Source organism: Callithrix jacchus, chromosome 10 (genome assembly GCF_049354715.1).
Source record: "Callithrix jacchus isolate 240 chromosome 10, calJac240_pri, whole genome shotgun sequence".
NCBI lineage: Eukaryota > Metazoa > Chordata > Mammalia > Primates > Cebidae > Callithrix > Callithrix jacchus.
The window spans coordinates 123,294,676-123,315,227 of NC_133511.1; the positions used below are offsets into that span (position 1 = coordinate 123,294,676).

The 20,552-nt window shown below is 49.9% G+C and overlaps 1 protein-coding gene across 2 annotated transcripts in view; it reads left to right on the forward strand.

Annotated features, from left to right (window-relative positions):
* PACS1 (phosphofurin acidic cluster sorting protein 1) overlaps positions 1–20,552 on the forward strand; it is a 177,042-nt gene that overhangs the window by 148,084 nt on the left and 8,406 nt on the right. For both annotated transcript variants that reach the window (XM_035263370.3, XM_035263371.3), the window contains 15 exons: positions 1,280–1,424; positions 1,679–1,770; positions 1,854–1,934; positions 4,588–4,647; positions 5,461–5,621; positions 5,956–6,049; positions 11,890–11,970; positions 14,841–14,956; positions 15,094–15,229; positions 16,457–16,561; positions 17,209–17,315; positions 18,043–18,197; positions 18,390–18,500; positions 19,581–19,683; positions 20,173–20,215. In XM_035263370.3, the coding sequence (XP_035119261.1) occupies positions 1,280–1,424; positions 1,679–1,770; positions 1,854–1,934; positions 4,588–4,647; positions 5,461–5,621; positions 5,956–6,049; positions 11,890–11,970; positions 14,841–14,956; positions 15,094–15,229; positions 16,457–16,561; positions 17,209–17,315; positions 18,043–18,197; positions 18,390–18,500; positions 19,581–19,683; positions 20,173–20,215 (1,590 nt within the window). The remainder of the gene's footprint in view (positions 1–1,279; positions 1,425–1,678; positions 1,771–1,853; positions 1,935–4,587; positions 4,648–5,460; positions 5,622–5,955; positions 6,050–11,889; positions 11,971–14,840; positions 14,957–15,093; positions 15,230–16,456; positions 16,562–17,208; positions 17,316–18,042; positions 18,198–18,389; positions 18,501–19,580; positions 19,684–20,172; positions 20,216–20,552) is intronic.

Below are 20,552 nucleotides of genomic sequence, written 5' to 3' on the forward strand. Positions count from 1 at the left end.
AAATTATTTCTGTACTTTAGTAAATTAAATAGGAACAATTTCATGGCTGTGATAGAAAATTTGAGATAGTTCCAGCCCATCTTTCTGTCCTACTCAGTCAGGGTTTGTGTCAGCATGGAGACAGGGGACAGTGAATTCCCACCAGCAGCCACTGCCCCTGCTGTGCCAGCTTCTGCCATACCCTGTGGACTTGGCTCCTTTTCCTCATTGCCAGTGACAGGTAACCACCACCTGTAGCCCTGGCCTCACCCAGACTCAAGAGCAAGTTTCTCAGTGAAGGACTTACACTAAAATTAGTCCTAGAGATTAGCAACCATTTCCTTCCTTTCTTTCCTCCTCCCTCCCTTCCTTCCTTTCCTCCTCCCTCCCTTCCTTCTTCCCTTCCCTTCTCTTCCCTCCCCTCCCCTCTTTCCTTCCTTCCTTCCTTTCTTCTCCTTTCTCTCTCTTCCTTTCTTTCCTTTTTTTTTTCTTTTGAGATAGTCTGACTGTGTCAACCAGGCTAGAATGCAGTGGTACAGCTCACTGTAGCCTCAACTTCCTGGCTCAGGTGATTCTCCCACCTCAGCCTCCCAAGTAGCTGGGACTTCGGGCATGTGCCACCACACCCAGCTGTTTTTTTTATTTTTAGTAGAGACAGGGTTTCACCATGTTGCTCAGGCTGGTCTTAAACTCCTGGGCTCAAGCAATCTGTCCGCCTCAGCCTCCCAAAGTGCTGGGATTACAGGAACAGTCTACTGTTCTTGGCCGAGCAACTATTTTCAATTGTGATTGTTATCTTTAAACACGTGGCCCTGACCAGTAGCTGGCACTTCTGGGGATAGTTTTAAAGTTAAGACCTTAGGCCAAGTGCAGTGGCTCATGCCTGTAATTCCAGCACTTTGCGAGGCCAAGGCAGGAGGATTGCTTAAGCCCAGTTCGAGATCAGCCTGGGCAACACAGTGAGATCCCATCTCTACATAAAATTGAAAAACTAGCCAGTCATGGTGCTGTGTGCCTGTGGTTCCAGCTACTGAGGCTGAGGTGGGAGGATCACTTGAGCCTGGGAGGTCAAGGCTGCAGTGAGCCGTGATCTCACCACTGCACTCCAGCCTGAGTGACAGAGTGAGACCCTGTCTTTAATAATTATAAAAAACAAAGTAAGACCTTGAAGCGGTAGGATGGTAGGCATGGATTTGAAAGCGAGGAATAAAGTGTATCAGCAGAATACATTTTTGCTTGCACATATCCTTGGCTGCGTTTCTTCAGGCGCCTCTGTAGTAACTGCCGCCCCTCACTGTAGGTGATGCAGCATCCTAATGAAGGCGCACTGGTGCTTGGCCTACACAGCAACGTGAAGGATGTCTCTGTGCCTGTGGCAGAAATAAAGATCTACTCCCTGTCCAGCCAGCCCATTGACCATGAAGGAATCAAATCCAAGCTTTCTGGTAAGATGCATGCAGCCTCTGGAGACCCTACGAACAGAGCCCATCGTGGGAAAGCTGAACAAGGCAGTGCCTGAAATGTTCCTGGGCAAGAGATACTTAGAGACCCCTGAAAGTAAAACATGGCTTCAGCCTTGGCCCTCCCCTCCATCCTGGTTCTGTTTCCACCCAAAGAGAACCATTGATTCCAGCCCATCGAAGTCTCTCAGGCCAGACCTTCCCATTGCAAGGTTTTCTTACTCAGGTGTCTGTTGCAGATCGTTCTCCTGATATTGACAATTACTCTGAGGAAGAGGAAGAGAGTTTCTCATCAGAACAGGAAGGCAGCGATGATCCATTGCACGGGCAGGTAACTTTCTGTGGTCCCTCACATGGAACGTCCAAGAAGCTCCTCGGGTTTCCCACCCTCATTCTGTCCCCATATCCACTTAGGACCTGTTCTACGAAGACGAAGATCTCCGGAAAGTAAAGAAGACCCGGAGGAAACTAACCTCAACCTCTGCTATCACAAGGGTGAGCGCCAAGGTCTGGGGAGCGGTTGGCTAAGATTTTCAGTCTGGGCATAGGTTGGCAGCAGCATATTCAGGCCTAGTGGAGGCTTTGTAAAATCTATCAACACAGGGTCATCCTGTCACGATTCTGATGCACGCTCTATATCTTCACCACCGCTCAATTAGACTCACTGTTGCTAGGAACCATTATTACTGATAAGATTATTATATCCTTCAGGTTATCGTCGGATAGAAAATAGGAGAACCCTTCTTTTTGAATTCAGAACAGATAGTGGTCCTTCAGGGGGCAGACTCCCTCGTACCCACTCCGGTGGCTGCTTCATGTCACATGCTGTCTGCTGCAGAGAGAAGGCCAGCTCCCTCTAGGAGTAGCACTAGTTTTGATCATGTGCTGAACTTATGCAGAGATGATAGGCCTGTCGTGAAGTGCTCCTATGAGCCTTGCTAAGCTTTAATTACATCAGATACCATTCCTGCCTTAACGGATCCATGACCTTGGAGACCAGGTGCCTTTTGATGCTTTTCCTGAATAAAACTTCCTCAGGAGTCACTGTTTTGATGACATTTGAGTCCTGGACCGAGAAGCTAAAAACGCAATTCCAAGGTGGTCTTTGACAGATTCTGGAGTTCCTGCACTGAAATGTGGGAGGGCCAGAAGTGCTGGGAGCTTTTCTGAAGGGGAATTCACAGCTCCGTTTTCCCAGAGGCATCCTGATTCTCCCCAGTGCAGAGCTAGCCTAGCGTTCAACCCTCTGAGAGCCAAGATGCCCTCCCCTTCAGGGATGAGATGGAGGCCAGATGCTGTCACCTCTCCCATCACACTGAGGTGTCACTCGGCTTCAGGTAAATCTACAAGATTGACCTGGATTTCCCATCCAGTTAGTGACTAGGGAGCAGGAGGACTGTTTCCTTGTCCTCAGGCAGCCAGCTCTTGATTGGTGCTCCACATGGTCCCCATAAGGTGTGTCACCAAGGCTCGCAGGGCTTGACCTCCATTGCACTCTGGAAATAGGGAGTGGCTCAGGATCTCTCTCTAGTCAGCCCCTACTGCTGAGGCTTTCTTTTTCCTGCTCTGTAACCAGAAAGCGGCCCTATTTTCTTCCCAACAGGTTCCCCTAGAGCTTCATAGGTCACCTCTTCCTACGTGGGGGCTCCTCCTTGGCGTGACACTAGCACACGATCAGAGTTGAGTGCTCCTGCTAATGTTCACTCCCCCAGAGATTTTTTTTAAGCTGCAGGTACTTTCCAGTTCTATCCCAGAGACTTAGTGACCTCCCTTAGTGCCTGTCTCCTCTGTGCACAAGCATTCTTCTCTCCCACCAAGAACACAGATGTACTTGACCTTCTCTGAACATGTCTCATGCTGCTCTGTTACTGTGAGCTCAACTTTTTTTCTCTGCTGTGAATGCCCTTTCTGCCCTTTCTTTGAAGACGTATCAGCCTTGCAAGTTCATTGTTTCCATCCCCAGATGGCAAGTCTGTCATTCAGGCAGGAAGTCCATATGACCACAAGCTAAGCCTCATGCCCAGAGACAGAGAGATAAGGCCCAGTCCATGCCATCAAGGAACACACAGCGTCTAGTGACACCACACATCTCAATAAGTAATTACAGCCCAGTAGGACAGATGCCATAAGACAGAGCTTTGCAATGACACCAGAGGACTGGCCACCTGTCCCAGGAGTGCTAGGACAGCTTCTCAGATGAGATGCTGAGAGATGGGTTTTTTTTAAATAAAATTTCACCAAGTGGATTTGGGGGAAATTTGTATTCAAGGCAGAAGATACCCTATATAAAGGCCCAGCACAACAGCATGCAGTTCTTCCCAGGAACTCGAAGCAGTGAGTTTCCACTTGACTATGGGGTGTGAAGGGCAAATAGAGAGATAAGGCTAGAAACAGGCAGACCCAGGCTTCAGACACTTACAGGCCTGACCGTTGAGCTCTGTTCAAGTAGTGGCAGCCAATAAGACTTCTAGCGGGAGGATAGCATGAGCAGGTTTGCACTCAGAAGGACCACTATGGGCTGTGGTGGGAACAAGGCCAGAAATAGGCAGGCACGGCATGAGGTGCCAGCTGAAGGCCGTTGCTGTGATTCCAGAGAGGCGAGGAGAAAGGCCTAGATGGAAACAGTTGTGTCACAGATAGAAAAGGGAGGGTCTGAGGTAGAGAATGGGCCTGCAGGGAGAACAGGAAGGAGAGACTCCAGGTGTAGATGTGGGTTCAGGTGCATTGGCGACATCAGTAAGAGAATGGGAGCGCAGAAGACGCTGCATTCTGCCAAGGAGCTGGTGAGGCTGGCTGCTCGCACTGTGCACGCACAAGTGGGAATCAGCAGTTGGCACTGTGGATCCAAAGGGCAAGAGAAAGAGATGAGCTGGAGATGCACATTTGGGAGGTGTTGGGGCAGAGTGGGACGGAGGACCTGGGGATAGACATTGCCCTCCCTGCAGCCACACCCAGGGCCCAGGAGCCATAGTAGAATTCGGGCCTATCTTCCTAACAGGCTTCAAGTGCCAAGGGCAGAGACAAAGTCCTCCAGTCTTCATATCTTCCCATAGCTCATCATGAAAGTGGGCTCTAGTAGGCATTTGTTGACTTGAATTGACCCCAAGTGGACATTGTCTGAGAACTGTCATACGATCTGTCCCTACAGCAACCTAACATTAAACAGAAGTTTGTGGCCCTCCTGAAGCGGTTTAAAGTTTCAGATGAGGTACGACCCCTTACTCCCAAGGTTAATGGTGAGTAGAATTCCCTGGGGTGCACTCTGTATTGGCACTAGGAGTCAGGATTCCGGGATGAATATTCCTGCTACCCATGGCATGCCTGGTAGAGCCCTAAGAGAGATGGTGGCTAAGAAGGACTGAAGCGAGTGAAGGACAGAGAAGGGCTGTGCACACAGCGCGGGGTAGCGCAGCTACACCCAACCCTCATTGACGCCCAAGCCTCTGGTGTGGGATACAGGGACAGACCCGGTGGATTCCGCTGCAATTGTCACTTAATTTCCCCTCTTATTCCACGGGAACATCAGTGAGCAGCAGCTTGGGAGGTGGAAATGTCCTTGGTCATCAGCCCTGGAATAACCAGGAATGGGCCACTGAGAGAGAAGCAGTCTTTTCCCTGAACTCCGGGAAGGACCCGTTTCCACAGGTTTCTCAGTGGGCAAAAGGGATAAAGATGAAAATTGCTGAGAACAATTGCTTCGCCTTTCTGTGGGCTGTAAGGAGGGTAGGACGAGGCCACATGGGCAATGGTCCTTGGGATTCCTCAGCTGTCCCTCCTGGCATAGCTTTCCAGTGTGGAGTGGTGGCAGGAACCGGCTGGGGCGGGGGTTGGGAGTGACCTCACCACGTCCTTGCCCTCAGGCTGGATCACAGAAATGACATGAAGGTTACTCCAGCCAGTGTGAAGCTCTGGCGTGTCCCTTAAGTGGGACTGTAAGGGTGGCCCAAAGAGAGGAGTTGCTCGTCAACCAAAAGTGTTGATAGGGATAACCCTAAATTCAGAGACTCTTTTCCCGCTGCAGGTGGGCTTTGGGCTGGAGCACGTGTCCCGGGAACAGATCCGGGAGGTGGAAGAGGACTTGGATGAATTATATGACAGTCTGGAGATGTACAACCCCAGCGACAGTGGACCTGAGATGGAGGAGACAGAAAGCATCCTCAGCACTCCGAAGCCCAAGCTCAAGTGAGGCCCCCTCCTCTGTAGCTGGCCTCCCAGCTCCTCTCCTTCCTGGCCACAGCAGTCTCCTGACCCCTCCCTCGCTGTCCCCTGCATTACCGGGGAGTCTTGGTCTTTCATCCTTTCTGAACCTCTGGCTTTCTGGGAAAAGGTCACTGTTTTGCCTCTCACTGACAGAAGTCCTATAGGACTCTTGGAAGCCCCCCTTTTCCCTGCCCTCCCCACCTCTCCTCCCTGCACTTCCCTGCTCACCCACCCTGAATACCAGCTCCACTCAGCTCTCCCAGCTTGCTGTTCTGAGCCGTGGAGGCACTGACCTTGGCTGTGCTCTTCACTGCAGGCCTTTCTTTGAGGGAATGTCGCAGTCCAGCTCCCAGACGGAGATTGGCAGCCTCAACAGCAAGGGGAGCCTTGGAAAAGACACCACCAGCCCTGTGAGCACAACCGTGGCTGTGGGGCAGGGCGGGACTGTGGCATGTCGGGGCTCAGTGCTCCGTCCTTCTGTATCTCTCATCAGGGCTCATGTTGTGACATTAGAAAAGTGGCCTCATCTTGTTTTAGCCTCAGTTTTTCTCCTCTCAGTCCACGCTGGGAGCTTAGCTCTTCAGGGTCATTGCTGTGTCAGGCCGGGTATTGTTTTTGGTCTGTTCCTGCTGTGGCCCAAAGCCTTCCCTCTCAGAACACACCTCCCCCTCTGCTGGGCATGGTGGTTCACATCTGTGATCCTAGAACTTTGGGAGGCCAAGGCGGGGGATCACTTGAGCCCAGGAGTTCGAGACCACCCTGGGCAACATGGTGAAAGCCCGTCTCTACGAAAAATGCAAAAGTTATCCAGGAATGGTGGTGCATGTCTATAGATAAAGCTACTCGGGAGGCTGAGGCGGGAGGACTCCTTGAGCCCAGGAGGCAGAGGCTGCAGTGAACTGTGATCACACCACTGCTCTGCAGCCTGGGTGACAAAGAAGACCTCGTCTCAAAAAACAAACAAACAAAAACCTGTCCCTTTGTGTCCATTCTGTGGTAGCTGAGAATGTGGCGCGGAGTGGCATTTGGCCAGTGGTGAGTGGCCCTGCAACAGATTGGGGAAGGAGCAGGTATAGAGAGGAGAGGAGCCCCTGAGATGTGCTCAGGAGGCCCTAGTAGGCTTTATTTGGGCCAAGAATCCATAGAGGGGAGCAGTGCCCCGAGAAAATTTATCATTTAGTAAGAGGGTTCCATTTCTCCTGGTGAGCAAGGGGAAAAGGGGGCATCTACTGTAGCAGCCAGAGCCCTCTCCGGTGCCATGCTCCACCTCTCCTTGGAAAGGCCCTGACCCTTCAGCGGATCACAGGCAGGGGTGTGGGTGAGCCTGAAGCAACCTCAGGCCTTAGGAAGCTTCTCTTACTTTGTTTGCAATGGAAGACAAATGGGCATTGTTGAGATGTGAGTGCCCAGCTTAGGGTTTCCCCTCCAAAGCCCAGTGTTTTTTCTGTAGATCAAGAAACAAATCCTTTAAGTCCTCCTGTTTGCCTGCTTTACTGGCAGATGAAGCCTAGTCATTGTTCACCAGGGGGAATACCATACTCGCCCTGCAGATAGGTATTAATTGTGCAGAAATGACAGGAAGCAGGCGAGGCCTCCACTGCTGAAAAGCTCCGGTCTGAAAGGTCAGGTGCCAGTCCTGGAAACCAGTCTCTTGGAGCATCTCCTGGCTTTCCGTTTGCCTGCTGCCACCAGGTGGGGCTCTCTCCCAACTTACCGCTCTTTTTGGTTAGGACAGTGCCCCATGTGGCGTTAGTTAGGAAATGGTGGGAACTGCAGCCTAAACAGACTCCTCCCTGGGAGAAACTTAGCCCTGCCCCTGCAGACCCTGCACCCAAGACGCTGTTCCAGGCCAGGTTCATGGGGATCCAAGAACTGAAGAGACCTTGCATTTTTTTAACCCCCTTTCTATACTTACTTATTTTATTTATTTTTTGTGTGTCGGAATGTTGCTCTTGTAGCCCAGGCAGGAGTGCAATGGAGAGATCTTGGCCCACTGCAACCTCTGCCTCCCGAGTTCCAGCAATTCTCCTGCCTCAACTCCCAGGTAGCCGGGACTACAGGTGCGTGCCATCCATGCCCGGCTAATTTTTGTATTTTTAGTAGAGACAGGTTTTACCATGTTGGCCAGGCTGGTCTTGAACTCCTGACCTCAGGTGATCCCCTGCCTCGGCCTTCCAAAGTTCTGGGATTACAGGTGAGCCATTGTGCCTGACCTTAAACAAAAAAAATTTTTTTTTTTTGAGATAGGATCTGGCTCTGTTGCCCAGGCTGGAGTGCAGTGTCTGCCCAGCCACCTCACTTTCTTTAGTATTAGCATTTAGGATGTGACTTGGAGATGCTTTTCCTCACATGGAACTGCTGAACGGCCCTGCTGAATTGACACCATCCACATGGGCAGACCCCTGGCCATGAGACCCACATTCCCTCTTAACTATCTGAGCTGATTCTAGAAAGAAACCTGGGAGTGGGTTGAGGGAGGACTGTTTCTCAGTGTTGTGGGAATGTAGAGTAGGTGCTCCACTGTAACAAAATGTAACTAAATTACTAACTGAGACACTGCCCCAAAAGCAGTAGGCAGAACACCTAACACTGTGAGTGTTAATAAATGTGAGTTACCTGATTTACAAAACTTACAAAAAAAAAAAATCACCTAGGCACTCTGAGCCTCATCTGTAGGGTACTGGTGTCGGTGTAGGAGCCCATTTGGCTCAAAAGCCAACTTGAGTATTGAGTGTTGGCCTTTATAATAGGATGGCCTGAGGTCCCCTGTCTAGGCAAAAAACACATTTGGGACAGGGTAGAGCTTCTGTGTTTGAGTCTTGACTCCACCACTCCACTGACTGTGTGATCTTGGGCATGTTATCACGCCTTTGCTTCCTCATCTACGGTACATGTTAAAGCTTGTGCCTCCCAAAGTAGTGAGGAGACGGCATGGGATCATGCACATCAGACTCTGCGTGGCATGTGCCTGACTGACTGACTGACTGCTTACGGAGCACTGCTCATTGAATACCGTTGCTTTTGTTATAATTCCTTAGTGCCATTTCAGTTTTGGACTCCTAAAACTGATAGAACCTAGATGTCTTTTTAGTGAGTCCTTCAAATTCTGGTTCCCTTGGCCAGGTTTCAGACTCATTTTGCTGGTTCTGTGCTATTTCTATTTTGAAGAATCCCATATGTCTGGATGTGGGTGTGGAACTTTGGAATCCTTTGGTAGGAAAGGTGCTTTAGGAACAGCAGAACAAAGCTGTGCTCTTAAATGGAGAACTTCTGAATGGATTAGGAAAAGACACGAGATTATGCACATGTAGGCAGGCATGCATACACCACCTCAGCTTGTGTCCTCTCTTCCTTGGTTTCCTAGCACTGTTATTTATTTTTCTTAATCTTGCTTTTTGTTCCCCACATTTTAGAGGATTTAGTTTATCATTAGAACCAGAAAGAATTTCTGCTGATAAAAGTTATTTCAGTTGTTGAATTTTCCCAAGACTTGAGCACATAATGGCAACATAATTTGGTTCTCCAAGCTGATAACAATGAGCTCTGACAGTGCTTCAGCTAGGGCAGCCACAGATGCAGACTTCCAGCCACGACTGCCTGCTACTAAGTCGCTATTTCCACAGCACTATAAAAAATGGTGTTAGGGCCTAGTCCATGAAACAATAGCCTACATATTACTCACTCTTGCCGCTTTCTCTCTGACACATGTCTACACTCTTAGCCTTCAGCAGCTGACACTGTCCATGGGCAGTGGTATAGACTGCTGGAACCTCTAGTGATGCCTTATTCACATCTCATGACACTAGGTCAGACACAGCTGGAGCCCTGCTGGTGTTCCAGCATCCTTGGGGTGGCGCGGGGGAAGCCCATTAGCATTTATAGAAGCAGGAACAGAAACATAAAGAAGTTGGGAATTTGTCCCTAGGAGGATTGTCTGGGATATCTGGAAGAGCCAGTAAATAGCAGGTGTCCTCTAAGCCCAGTCCAAGTTAAAGATATTATCAGGAGATGGATATATGCTAATTATGTTGATTTAATAATTTCATAGTATATCCATACATCAAAGCAGGTTGTATACCATAAATATTTGTCAATTATACCTTAATAAAGCTGGGGGGAATAAAGATCTTACTAAATTTTGGAACTTTGCCATGGAAGCAGTGCTGCAGGTGTCATAGGGCTTAACAACAAGGCATGCTACTTTAAAACCTCCCGGCGCACCTCTGTTATCACCTAGTTCATTTTCGTTAAAACATGTTTAATTCATTTGTCATATTAAGATCCAAAATGGAGTGAAATTCTCTTTAGTCTCAGGCCTGACAAGAGCTTTTCCATGATTCTAGATTCTGTTAATGTTGACTGAGGCCGGGGGCAATGGCTCATGCCTGTAATCCCAGCACTTTGGGAGACCGAGGTGGGTGATCACTTGAGGTCAGTTCAAGACCAGTATGGTCAATCAACATAGTGAAAGCCTGTCTCTACTAAAAACATAAAAATTAGCCAGGCGTGATGGCAGACGCTTGTAATCCCAGCTAATTGGGAGGCTGAGGCAGGAGAATCACTAGAACCTGGGAGGTGGAGGTTGCAGTGAGCCAAGATTGCACCACTACACTCCAGCTTGGGCAATAGAGTGAGACTGTCTGAAAAGAAAAAAAAAAAACCATTGGCTGATTATATAGACAAGGTGTAAATGAGCTGGCTCTGCAGTCTAGAGGCAACCTATTCAGTGGCTGTGAACCATTACACAAGCCAAAACATCTGAAGATCTGGGTCCCAGGGTCTGGCTCAGGCATGCTGAGTTAGTCCTGCAGATGCCCTGGAGCAGAGGTTCTCAGCTGGGATGATTTTGCTTCCCAGACATTTGGCAATGATTGGAGACATTTTTGTTTGTCACAAATTAGGGGGTGGGGACTTTCCACTACCAGCACGTAGTGAGTAGAGGCCAGGGATGCTGCCAGACATCCCACAGTACACAGGACAGGCCCCCACAACAAAGAATGACCCAGCCCCAAATGTCAGTCATGTCAAGGTGGAGGAACCCTGGTTTAGTGTGACACAGGGAGCCTGCTGTGGTGATCCTTCTTCCGTAGTTTGCCAAGTGACCATGAACTTATTAGCCTGATGCTTCTCAGTATTATATGAATGACTCAGAGAAAGGACTTTGAGTAATTTGGAGGAAATGGAATATCATTTATATTTTCCGTCTCCTGTGGTTCCCTACAAGAAACAAAAACATTCATTAAGGCCGGATCTTCCCTGCATCTAAGGCCTACAACCCACAAGTCACTGCTGGTGACTTTTAGTTGCTGTCTGCCCAGCGAGAAGCAATTATTAACAAGTATGAAAATCTGGTTATGCATCTGTATTTGCAAAGGAATTTTTTTTTTTTGAGATCGAGTCTTGCTCTGTTGCCAGGCTGGTGAGATCAAGGCTCACTGCAACCTCTGCCTCCTGGGTTCAAGCGATTCTCCTTCCTCAGCCTCCTGAGTAGCTAGGACCACAGGCGCATGCCACCACACCCAGCTAATTTTTGTATTTTTAGTAGAGATGGGGTTTCACCATGTTGGCTTGGATGGTCTCAATCTCGACCTCATGATCCGCCCACCTCAGCCTCCAGAAGTGCTGGGATTATAGGCATGAGCCACTGTTCCTGGCCAAATATTTTTAATATTTATGAGAAGTGCTAATAAGAGTTAGCAGAATTAAGATAATTAATTTATGCCTAAATGGTTTAAAATTGGGTGTCTTTCTGCTTAGTATATCCTGTAGGAGGGTTTTCTGGATATTCCCACCAGGCGAAAAGCATTTGACTACTATGGATGTCTTTAGTCTCAAAATCAAAGACCTGAACCTAGCATACTCCTTCCACCACCAAACAAAGGAGGCCTCCCCTCTGTGTCCTTCCTGGGCAAGGTTATTCTCTGGATCCAGGATCAAAGGTTTCGTGGATGGAATAGCAAAGCCATCGAAATTTTGAGCTTCTCTTCCCTAGTGACATCTCATGGGAGTCAGAATTTCTGGGTTGCGAATCTCCCTGTGTTATTGACTTAGTGATGATAAAGATAACTGATCCTTCCAAAACTTAGTTTTCACAAAAAATGTACCCCCCATGGCATAAGATAAAAGCCCTAAAGATTTTATGAGGTTGGATATTACATGAAAGTATTTTAAGCTTCTTAGGGACCTAGTAAAACAAATTAAAGTGGTAGTTATTTGGATCAATGAGAACTAATTCTTATAATTTTTGCAGATGGAATTGGCTGCTCTAGAAAAAGTCAAATCTACTTGGATTAAAAACCAAGATGACAGCTTGACTGAAACAGACACTCTGGTATGTATGGGTCAGTTTCCTGTTTCAGCTGTTTGAAATAGTGTTTGTCCCTTTAGAAACAAAGACAGAAGGACCCTCAGGATCACCCTAGAAATTTCACCTAAATCTGTAGGCTTATGAATGTCCTGCACTCTCTTTCTCCTCAAATCTTTACCTGTGGAATGTAACCTACCCTAGACACCAGGTTGCTCCCGAAATGAGTATAGCAGAAATGTCCTCATTCTGCCCTTTAATAAGAGCTGACCAAATGCTAGTTGGGGAAATTTTTCTCACCATCCGTCACCAACATCTTCCCTGGAAAATTGTCCCTTTATCCTTTGATGTTGCTTTTTCAGCGGCCAGGCAACCCACAGCATTCAGTCTCTAAGGGACATTGGTCCGCGTTCTAAGAGATGCTGGAGCTGCCCAGGAGCACAGACCTAAGCCCCAGTGAAGTGAAATAGAGTCGGTTGGGATGCCCAGTTTTTTTACAGGCTGAATTGTACCCACATTTACTGTGTACCTGCTTGTGCTGAGCCCTGAAGATGCAAAGATGAGTGTGCCACAGTTTGCATCCCCTGTACCTCCCTGGGCTTCCACAGAGTCCCAAGGAGGTACAGGGGATGCAGACTGGGGAAGCGATGTCTGATCTGGGCTTTGCAGGTTACACCAAAGTTCACCCATGCCTAGAGGCAGGACCCTTGAGGGGAGGGAGCAGAGAACCTTACAGAATCCCATCTAAGGATGAGCCTCATGGTGAGACCTGTGGGGGTGTTGAATAGAATCTGTGAAAGAATTATTTTAGGCTTGTGTTTTCTATAGTAATTAAGACTACATTAAAGATCTCATATATTTAGGCTTGATTCAAGATTAATTTGAAACTCACTACCCTAACTTACAGTTTCTAGTTCACCAGTAATCTGAATAATCCAGCTTCCACTGTCGCCCCACTGCATGTGGCAAATACACTGTGGCCTTTTCTTTTTTTAGAGACAGGGTTTCACCATGTTGGCCAGGAAGGTCTTGATCTCTTGACCTTGTGATCTGCCCGCCTCGGCCTCCCACAGTGCTGGGATTACAGGCATGAGCCACCGCACCCGGCCCCACTGTGGCCTTTTCAAAATGAAATTCCAATTGTGTCACTTCCCGATTAAAACTCTTCAGTGACTGGCCAAATCTCAGCAATTTAGTGTTGAGTAAAAGAAGCTAAATGCCAAAAAAATGCATGCCGTGGGATTACAGTTCTGTGAAACTCACAGGCAAAACTAATCCATGATGTCAGGATACCTGTTACCCAGGGACAGGGAGGGGCATAGGGAGCCCTCAGGAGTGCTGGAATGTTCTGTCTTGATCTGGTTAACGGTCACCTGGGGGCATACTTGCATAAAAATTCAAGTTGACTATTTTAGATTTGTACTCCTTACCTTATAGAAGTTATGCCCTGGCCAGGCGTGGTGGCTCAAGCCTGTAATCCTAGCACTTTGGGAGGCCAAGGCGGGCGGATCACAAGGTCAAGAGATCAAGACACGTGGGTTTAATAAAAACCCCCTCTCTACTAAAAATACAAAAATTAGCTGGGCGTGGTGGCGTGCACCTGTAGTCCCAGCTACTCAGGAGGCTGAGGCAGGAGAATTGCCTGAACCTGGGAGGCAGAGGTTGCAGTGAGCTGAGATTGTGCCACTGCACTCCAGCCTGGTGCCTGGTGACAGAGTGAGACTCTGTCTCAAAAAAAAAAAAAAGAAGTTATGCCCTTAGTAAGCATTTTGAAAACGTAAAGACCATTCAGAGGCAGAGAAGTAGGCAGGTGCGCTGCCTGCATAGAGACCAGAATCATTCCTGAGGGCTGGAGCGTTAGGGAGACAGTGGGCCACAGGGGAGGATGCTTGGGAGATTTACTTAGAAAGGTGGCCCAGGCTGGCCCTGTCTCTACTAAAAATACAAAAATTAGCTAGGCGTGGTGGTGCACACCTGTAGTCCCAGCTACTCGGGGGGCTGAGGCAGGAGAATCACTTGAGACTACAGTGAGTCAAGATCACGCCACTGCCCTCCAGCCTGGGCAACAGAGCAAGACTCCATCTCAAAAAAAAGATAATCGCTTGACCCCAGAAGTTCAAGGTTGCAGTGAGCTGAGACGATGCCACTGCACTCCAGCCTGGGCAAGAGAGCAAGACCCTGTCTAAAAAAAGGAAAAAGGAAAGGAAAAAAAAAGAGGAATCAGACTTCATTCTAAGCAGTATGAAGCTACTCATGTTGTTTGGACAGTGTTGTGATATGATTCTTGTTGTGCTTTAGAAAGACAGCCTTGACATGAGCAGGCAGGATGATTTGAAGAAGGGGAGCTGAGGCTGGTGAAGATTGTTGAAAGTGATCTGAGGAAAGGCAAAGGCCTGGGCTCAGAAGATGGGATAGAGAGGGTGGATGTGAGAGTGAGGCCAGAGCAGAGACAGACAGCAGTGGCATAGGTATGAGGAAGGAAGGGAGAATCTCAAGGGAGATGCTGGAGGCTTTGGCCAAGGGGAGAAATGGGGCTATGGCCCTCTCTGGTCTTGTAGACCAGATGAGGTCTGGTCAGGGCACCAGGGAGATGCATTTAGGGGTCCCCTCTTGTCTCCTGATGACGGCAGGTCATCAGTCCACTCTTCGTGTACCAGCAGGTTGCTGGTAACTGGATAATTACTGGATTGGAGCCTACGGTGCCCACACAGGATATATTCAGTCACAGGTGAACAGTAGCAATTTTCCATCAGTTGAGGCAGGAGCTTTAGGGCCACGTGCTTTCAGAAAAAGAGAATGAATCTCCTCAGGATGGTGATGGGCCCTAGCCAGTCCAAGGAGGCTTCTGGGTGGTCACTGAGTGGGTGGTAATCTTCACTGCTTCTTCTCCATGGTAGGAAATCACTGACCAGGACATGTTTGGAGATGTGAGCACAAGTCTGGTTGTGCCAGAGAAAGTCAAAACTCCCATGAAGTCCAGCAAAACAGATCTCCAGGGCTCTGCCTCCCCCAGGTACTCCAGATGGGAAGGAAGCAGAGGGTACACTTGCAGCTATGCCTAGCATGGGCTTCAGGGGCAAGGGAAAGCAGGGCTGGCAGCTTTGGGGTTGGAGGGGCTATATCACCACCCTCTTTCCACCTCCCTGGCAGCAAAGTGGAGGGGGTACACACACCCCGGCAGAAGAGGAGCACGCCCCTGAAGGAGCGGCAGCTCTCCAAGCCCCTGAGCGAGAGGACCAACAGTTCCGACAGTGAGCGCTCCCCAGATCTGGGTCACAGCACACAGGTACTTCCATGTCCCCCAAAAACACCAGGACCCTCTGAGATTTCCTGAACTTCAGGCTCTGTTTTGTCAGCTTCCTTGGACAGTTAATTGGAGGGAAGAGGAATACTTGGAAATGCTCTGAACAAAAACTCTTGAAGAAAGACTAAATTAGAGAGGTCTCCTATATTTCTTACTTAGTGCCATTGTGGAAGTGGCTTCCATGCTGACCTCTCCGAGCAGGCATGGGAGCCAAAAACACTGTGTGGTCCTGACCTGCCATGGCCAGGAGTGGTGATTCCACACCTCTGGTGTCTCTGCCTCCATCAGATGTCAGTCTGGAGGTTATGCAGTGAATCCATTGTTCCAGAGGACAGCAGCCTCTGGGTCTCATGGGGCACCCTGACCCAAGCTCCCGACCTGAGTACTACTGTGATCGGTCATCGTGCTCTCAAGCCTGGAAGCCAACAATTTTAAACCATTCCAGTGGAAGGACCTGAGAGTGGGCTGGAAAAGAAGTCCGAAGCAGCTGGGTCTCGGGAATCGTGTTCTCTTTTTGAAGGCCTGTCTTGTCAGAGGTCTGGGGCAGGGATTTTCCCAGCACACCTCACACAGTTCCAGTTCTGCTAGGGTTAAACAGCCAGCCTGTTCATTCCCCTGATAACTTATCAAGTGCATTGTCAGTGTGCCCTCCTGAGCTCCATGCTATTACATGGCTGAAAATGAACTTGAGACTAGAATAGCCCAGTGCCTGGGGTGAGGTATTGTCCTTCTTGTTAATCACTGTTCCTGAAATACCTTTTGTTCCCTGAGACAGCAGGTCTCCACATAGCACTCTCTGCCACTCTCATTATTTCTCTCCCCACTGCCCTCATTTCCGTTTCTCTGAGCACCTGCTGGCTGCCCTCTGCCCTTCCTCTCCTGGTTCTTACACTGCTGCCCCTCCTGCCATCCACACCATTTCCCATCCGTGAGGCTTGCTGCACCTCCATCCTCTCCACCTACCCTGACAGGATAACTGCTGTGGCTTTGTTCCTGATCTCCGTATGTCCTCTAAGGACTCGCTTTGCTGCTTCTTTCTCCTCCTCTCCATCGTGGTCTGGCCAGCAGGAGACTGAGTCTCCCTCCCAAAGTTCTGGTACCTGTTCTCTCTGAACACCTGTGCTCCGGGGACTCCCTTCGCACCAGTCCAGTAGCCCTCAGGCTCCCTTGGGACTCCCTAACAAGAGACACTTTCTTTTGTTTCTGCAGATTCCAAGAAAGGTGGTGTATGACCAACTGAATCAAATCCTGGTGTCAGATGCAGCCCTCCCCGAAAACGTCATCCTGGTGAACACCACTGACTGGCAGGGCCAGGTAAGTGCTGAGACTGCGAGGCCATGTGGAGTCCTGGAGGGCAGGCAGTGCATGGGGAGGTGGGACTCTCACCCCTCCATCAAGCCCCGCCTTCTCTGAACTGAGCCAAGAACTCTGAGTTCTAGTTCCACTTCTGTCATTGTCCAACTTGCGGGATCTTAAGTCACTAACTTTGCTATACCTCAGCTTCCTCATATGTTGGGGAAAAAAAAAAAAAGCAACAGTAACTCCTCCAGGGTGCCATGTGCATCAGACAGCATAGCAGAATGGAGGCCCCTTGAGAGGCACCTGTGCTGTGACCTCCAGGGCTGCCCCCATGAAGGCAGCTCAGCAGGGCAGAGCATCCCTGCCTGCTCCCTCACCACTATCCACCTGGGTTAGAGATTGGTGCCAGGGACACTTGGAGTATCCTAGCATGTGAAACCCCCTAAGCCTTTCCATCTCTCACACTCTGCATGTCTCATGGGTCTGGCCCCACCCTCTCCTTACTGGCAGTCTGGAGACCTGACTGCCTTTGCCCAGCTTCGATCTGAACTTCAGAGGACAGGGGCCCTGCAGCTTGGTCTGGGCCTTGCTTGCCTCTTGGCCCTTGTGAAGGAGTGACATGTTCTCACCTGTGTCCCTGCTCTCCTCCCTCCCTGTCCCAGTATGTGGCTGAGCTGCTCCAGGACCAGCGGAAGCCTGTAGTTTGCACCTGCTCCATCGTGGAGGTCCAGGCCGTGCTGTCTGCCCTGCTGACTCGGATCCAGCGCTAGTAAGGGCTCTGGCCTCCCCTCTCCTGCCCTTAGGAATTCCCTCTGACTTCATCTTCCTATGCTGACTTCTAAGTAATTATAGAACCTCCTATCCTCATTAGACCAAGAATCTGCAGAAGGGACACATGTTTTGGGGGGTAGTGGCAGCAGGCTGTGGAGCTCAAGGCCCCTGCAGACCCCAAAGGATTGGGAGTATAAATACCAACTCCTGTGCTCCCTGCCTCCCTGCCTGGACTCCCACCAGGCCTTGACTTGCTTTGTCCTCTTAAACCCATGATGAAGGAGAGGACACGCAGGTTTTAAAAAGATCTTTTACTCCTTCCAACTGCAGCAAGCTGCTAGACAGTCGAGAGTCAGTGCTTCACCCACCCTCAGGGCCTTCTTAAAGGGCCCGAGTCCCTTGCCCTTGCCCTTGCCCTTGCCCTTATGAAAGAGAACCACAGATTCCAGGCCTTGGGGGCACGCACCCTGCAGGCATCCCAGGCACACTGCTGAGTCAGCTATTCTGTCTGCTTCATGGGCAATGCCCTCTGACCCTGGATTTTTCTCTTGGTTGTGAAAGCACTGTGGCTTATTCCCTGTATGATCCTCTCTGTATTATTTTGTGGATTGGTTTGCTTTTCCCCTGTGGGTTGTCGAGATCACAGAAAGTCAGCTCAGGCCCTTCTACTGGGCAGGATCCTGACACCCCCTGAGCATGGCTGTGATGCTCCCCTTCCTCCCCAGCTGCAACTGCAACTCTTCCATGCCAAGGCCAGTGAAGGTGGCCGCTGTGGGAGGCCAGAGCTACCTGAGCTCCATCCTCAGATTCTTTGTCAAGTCCCTCGCCAACAAGACCTCTGACTGGCTTGGCTACATGCGCTTCCTCATCATCCCACTCGGTAAAGATGGGTGGCACCAGGAGGGTGTCAGGCATGTGGGTTCCCTAGACAGATGCCTTGTCTAGAGCATGACAGTGGGGTTGGGGCCTAGGAAGGGACAGTCAAGGAGACCAAGGCCATGGCTAAGGACAGCTGCTCCCACACCGTCTCATCTCCTGACGAATCCAACACATATGGTTTTCCATCTACCAGGTTCTCACCCTGTGGCCAAATACTTGGGATCAGTTGACAGCAAATACAGTAGTTCCTTCCTGGATTCTGGCTGGAGAGATCTGTTCAGTCGCTCAGAGCCGCCAGTGTCAGGTAACGACCCCATGTAAAGAGCTTCTTCCCACCCCTGGGGTCCACAGGTGCCAGCCCTGGCTACAGGAGGAGGCTGGGCTTATGCTGCTTTTCTCACTGCAGCTCTCACCTTCCAGATCCTTCTGCCCGTTCATTTTTCCATAAGTGTTTATTAAGCAGAGGCTCACTGTGCACAGCCCTTCCACTCTGCCTGTTTTCAGCCTCTGCTATTTGCTCTGCTCCTGTTCGTCTGGAAGGAACCAGGGCCATGCTGGCGTGGTGGACAGGGCATCTCTTGTAGAGATGAAATACAAGGAGCAGAGAATAGCTACTAAGCACTAACTGAATAAATGAATAACACCACACCAACCAGGTGCTTTCTTGAATATCAAATAAAGGTGGCAGGGGTCAAGGGCACAGTGGCTCATGCCTGTAATCCCAACACTTTGGGAGGCCAAAGTGGGTGTTTCACTTGAGCCCAGGAATTCAAGACCAGCCTGGACAACATAGCAAGACCACGTTTCTACAGAAATACAAAAATTAGCTGGGCATGGTGGCATGCGCCCTCCCTAGTAGTCCCAGCTACGTGGGAGGCTGAGGCGGGAGAACTACTTGAGACCGGAAGTAGTGTGATCATGCCACTGCACTCCAGCCTGGGTGGCAGAGTGAGACTCTGTCTCAAAAATAAAATAAAAAAATAAAGGTGGCAGGGATCAGAAGGAGGTTGAGGTTTTCCAGGCTAAGAAGTAGTGAGGACCTGGCACAGCTGAGAAGGAGGTAATGGCAAAGGTCCATGGGACGAGGCTCCTGCCACCAGATGGGTATGTGCAGGGACAGGTAGGAGCAAGTGGACATGAGAAGAAGGGTGTGAGTGGCCCAAGAAAGAGCAGGGCTTCGAGGAACTGCAAAGATTGGAAGGGGTTATGGTTAAGACCATCCTTGGGCTTATGAATCCTTCAAAACAGAAGGACCATAGAGCCCCATCCCTCACTCAACTCCTAGAGTCTGACAGGTCTCAGGAAGGAAGCCCTCTCTGAGAGGGTCTGCAGGTTTGCCGGCTGAAGTCAGTGGGCACGTAGTGATCTCTTGGCTTTTCTGCAGAGCAACTGGACGTGGTGGGGCGGGTGATGCAGTATGTCAACGGGGCGGCCACAACTCACCAGCTTCCTGTGGCCGAAGCCATGCTGACCTGCCGGCATAAGTTGTAAGTTTGACTTTGAGGAATTTCTTAAAACTAAGTGGGGTGGGTAAGAGTAATCTTGGGTCTTCCTTGCTTTTTCACATTTTCCTTCTCCACACGCTACGTTCCTTCATAGGAACCTGAAAGGATGTGAGTGACTTTACCGCCACCTCCCCAGCACTCCTTCCTTGCCCCGGGCCTCCCACCCATAGGATCCTGAGTTATTCAGTTTCCTTTCCTGCCCTTCAGTATGAAGCAGCCCATCCTTGTAGCTGGAACTCAGACATGGGAAGCAGGGAGCGTAGTTCACATAATCAGGACATTTGCCCCATTTTGTGAGCTCCACATGCACAGCAAGTCCCAGACCCTCCCAATGCTGCCCAGAATGTGATGGGCACAGGCAGTGCAGCATCCTGGACTCTGCTGCAGCCACAGTGAGATAGGAAAGGCCCATTCCCAGCACTCCTCCCGTCTCTCCTGCTAACTGTGAAGCTCTCCTGTGTCTCCCAACAGCCCCGATGAAGACTCCTATCAGAAGTTTATTCCCTTCATTGGCGTGAGTACTGACTCCCTCTGCTTGGCACCCCACCTGTTCTTCTGGTCTTCCTGGGCCCCTTACACAGGAAAACAAAAGATTCATCTAGAACAGTGTTCTCCAGACACTGGAGATTTTGCCCCCAGGGCCTACCTGGCAGTGTCTGGAGACATGTTTGGTTGTCATACTGGGGGCACCCGGTGGGTAGACGCCAGGGATGCCGCCTATCATCCTCCAGTGCACAGGAGGTCCCGCAGCAGAGAATGGCTCGGCCCTAAGTGTCAGTAGTGTGGAGGTGGAGAAACCCTGGGCCAGGACGTGGATTGGGCTGCCCCTTTTAGTGTCTGCCTTTTCCAAA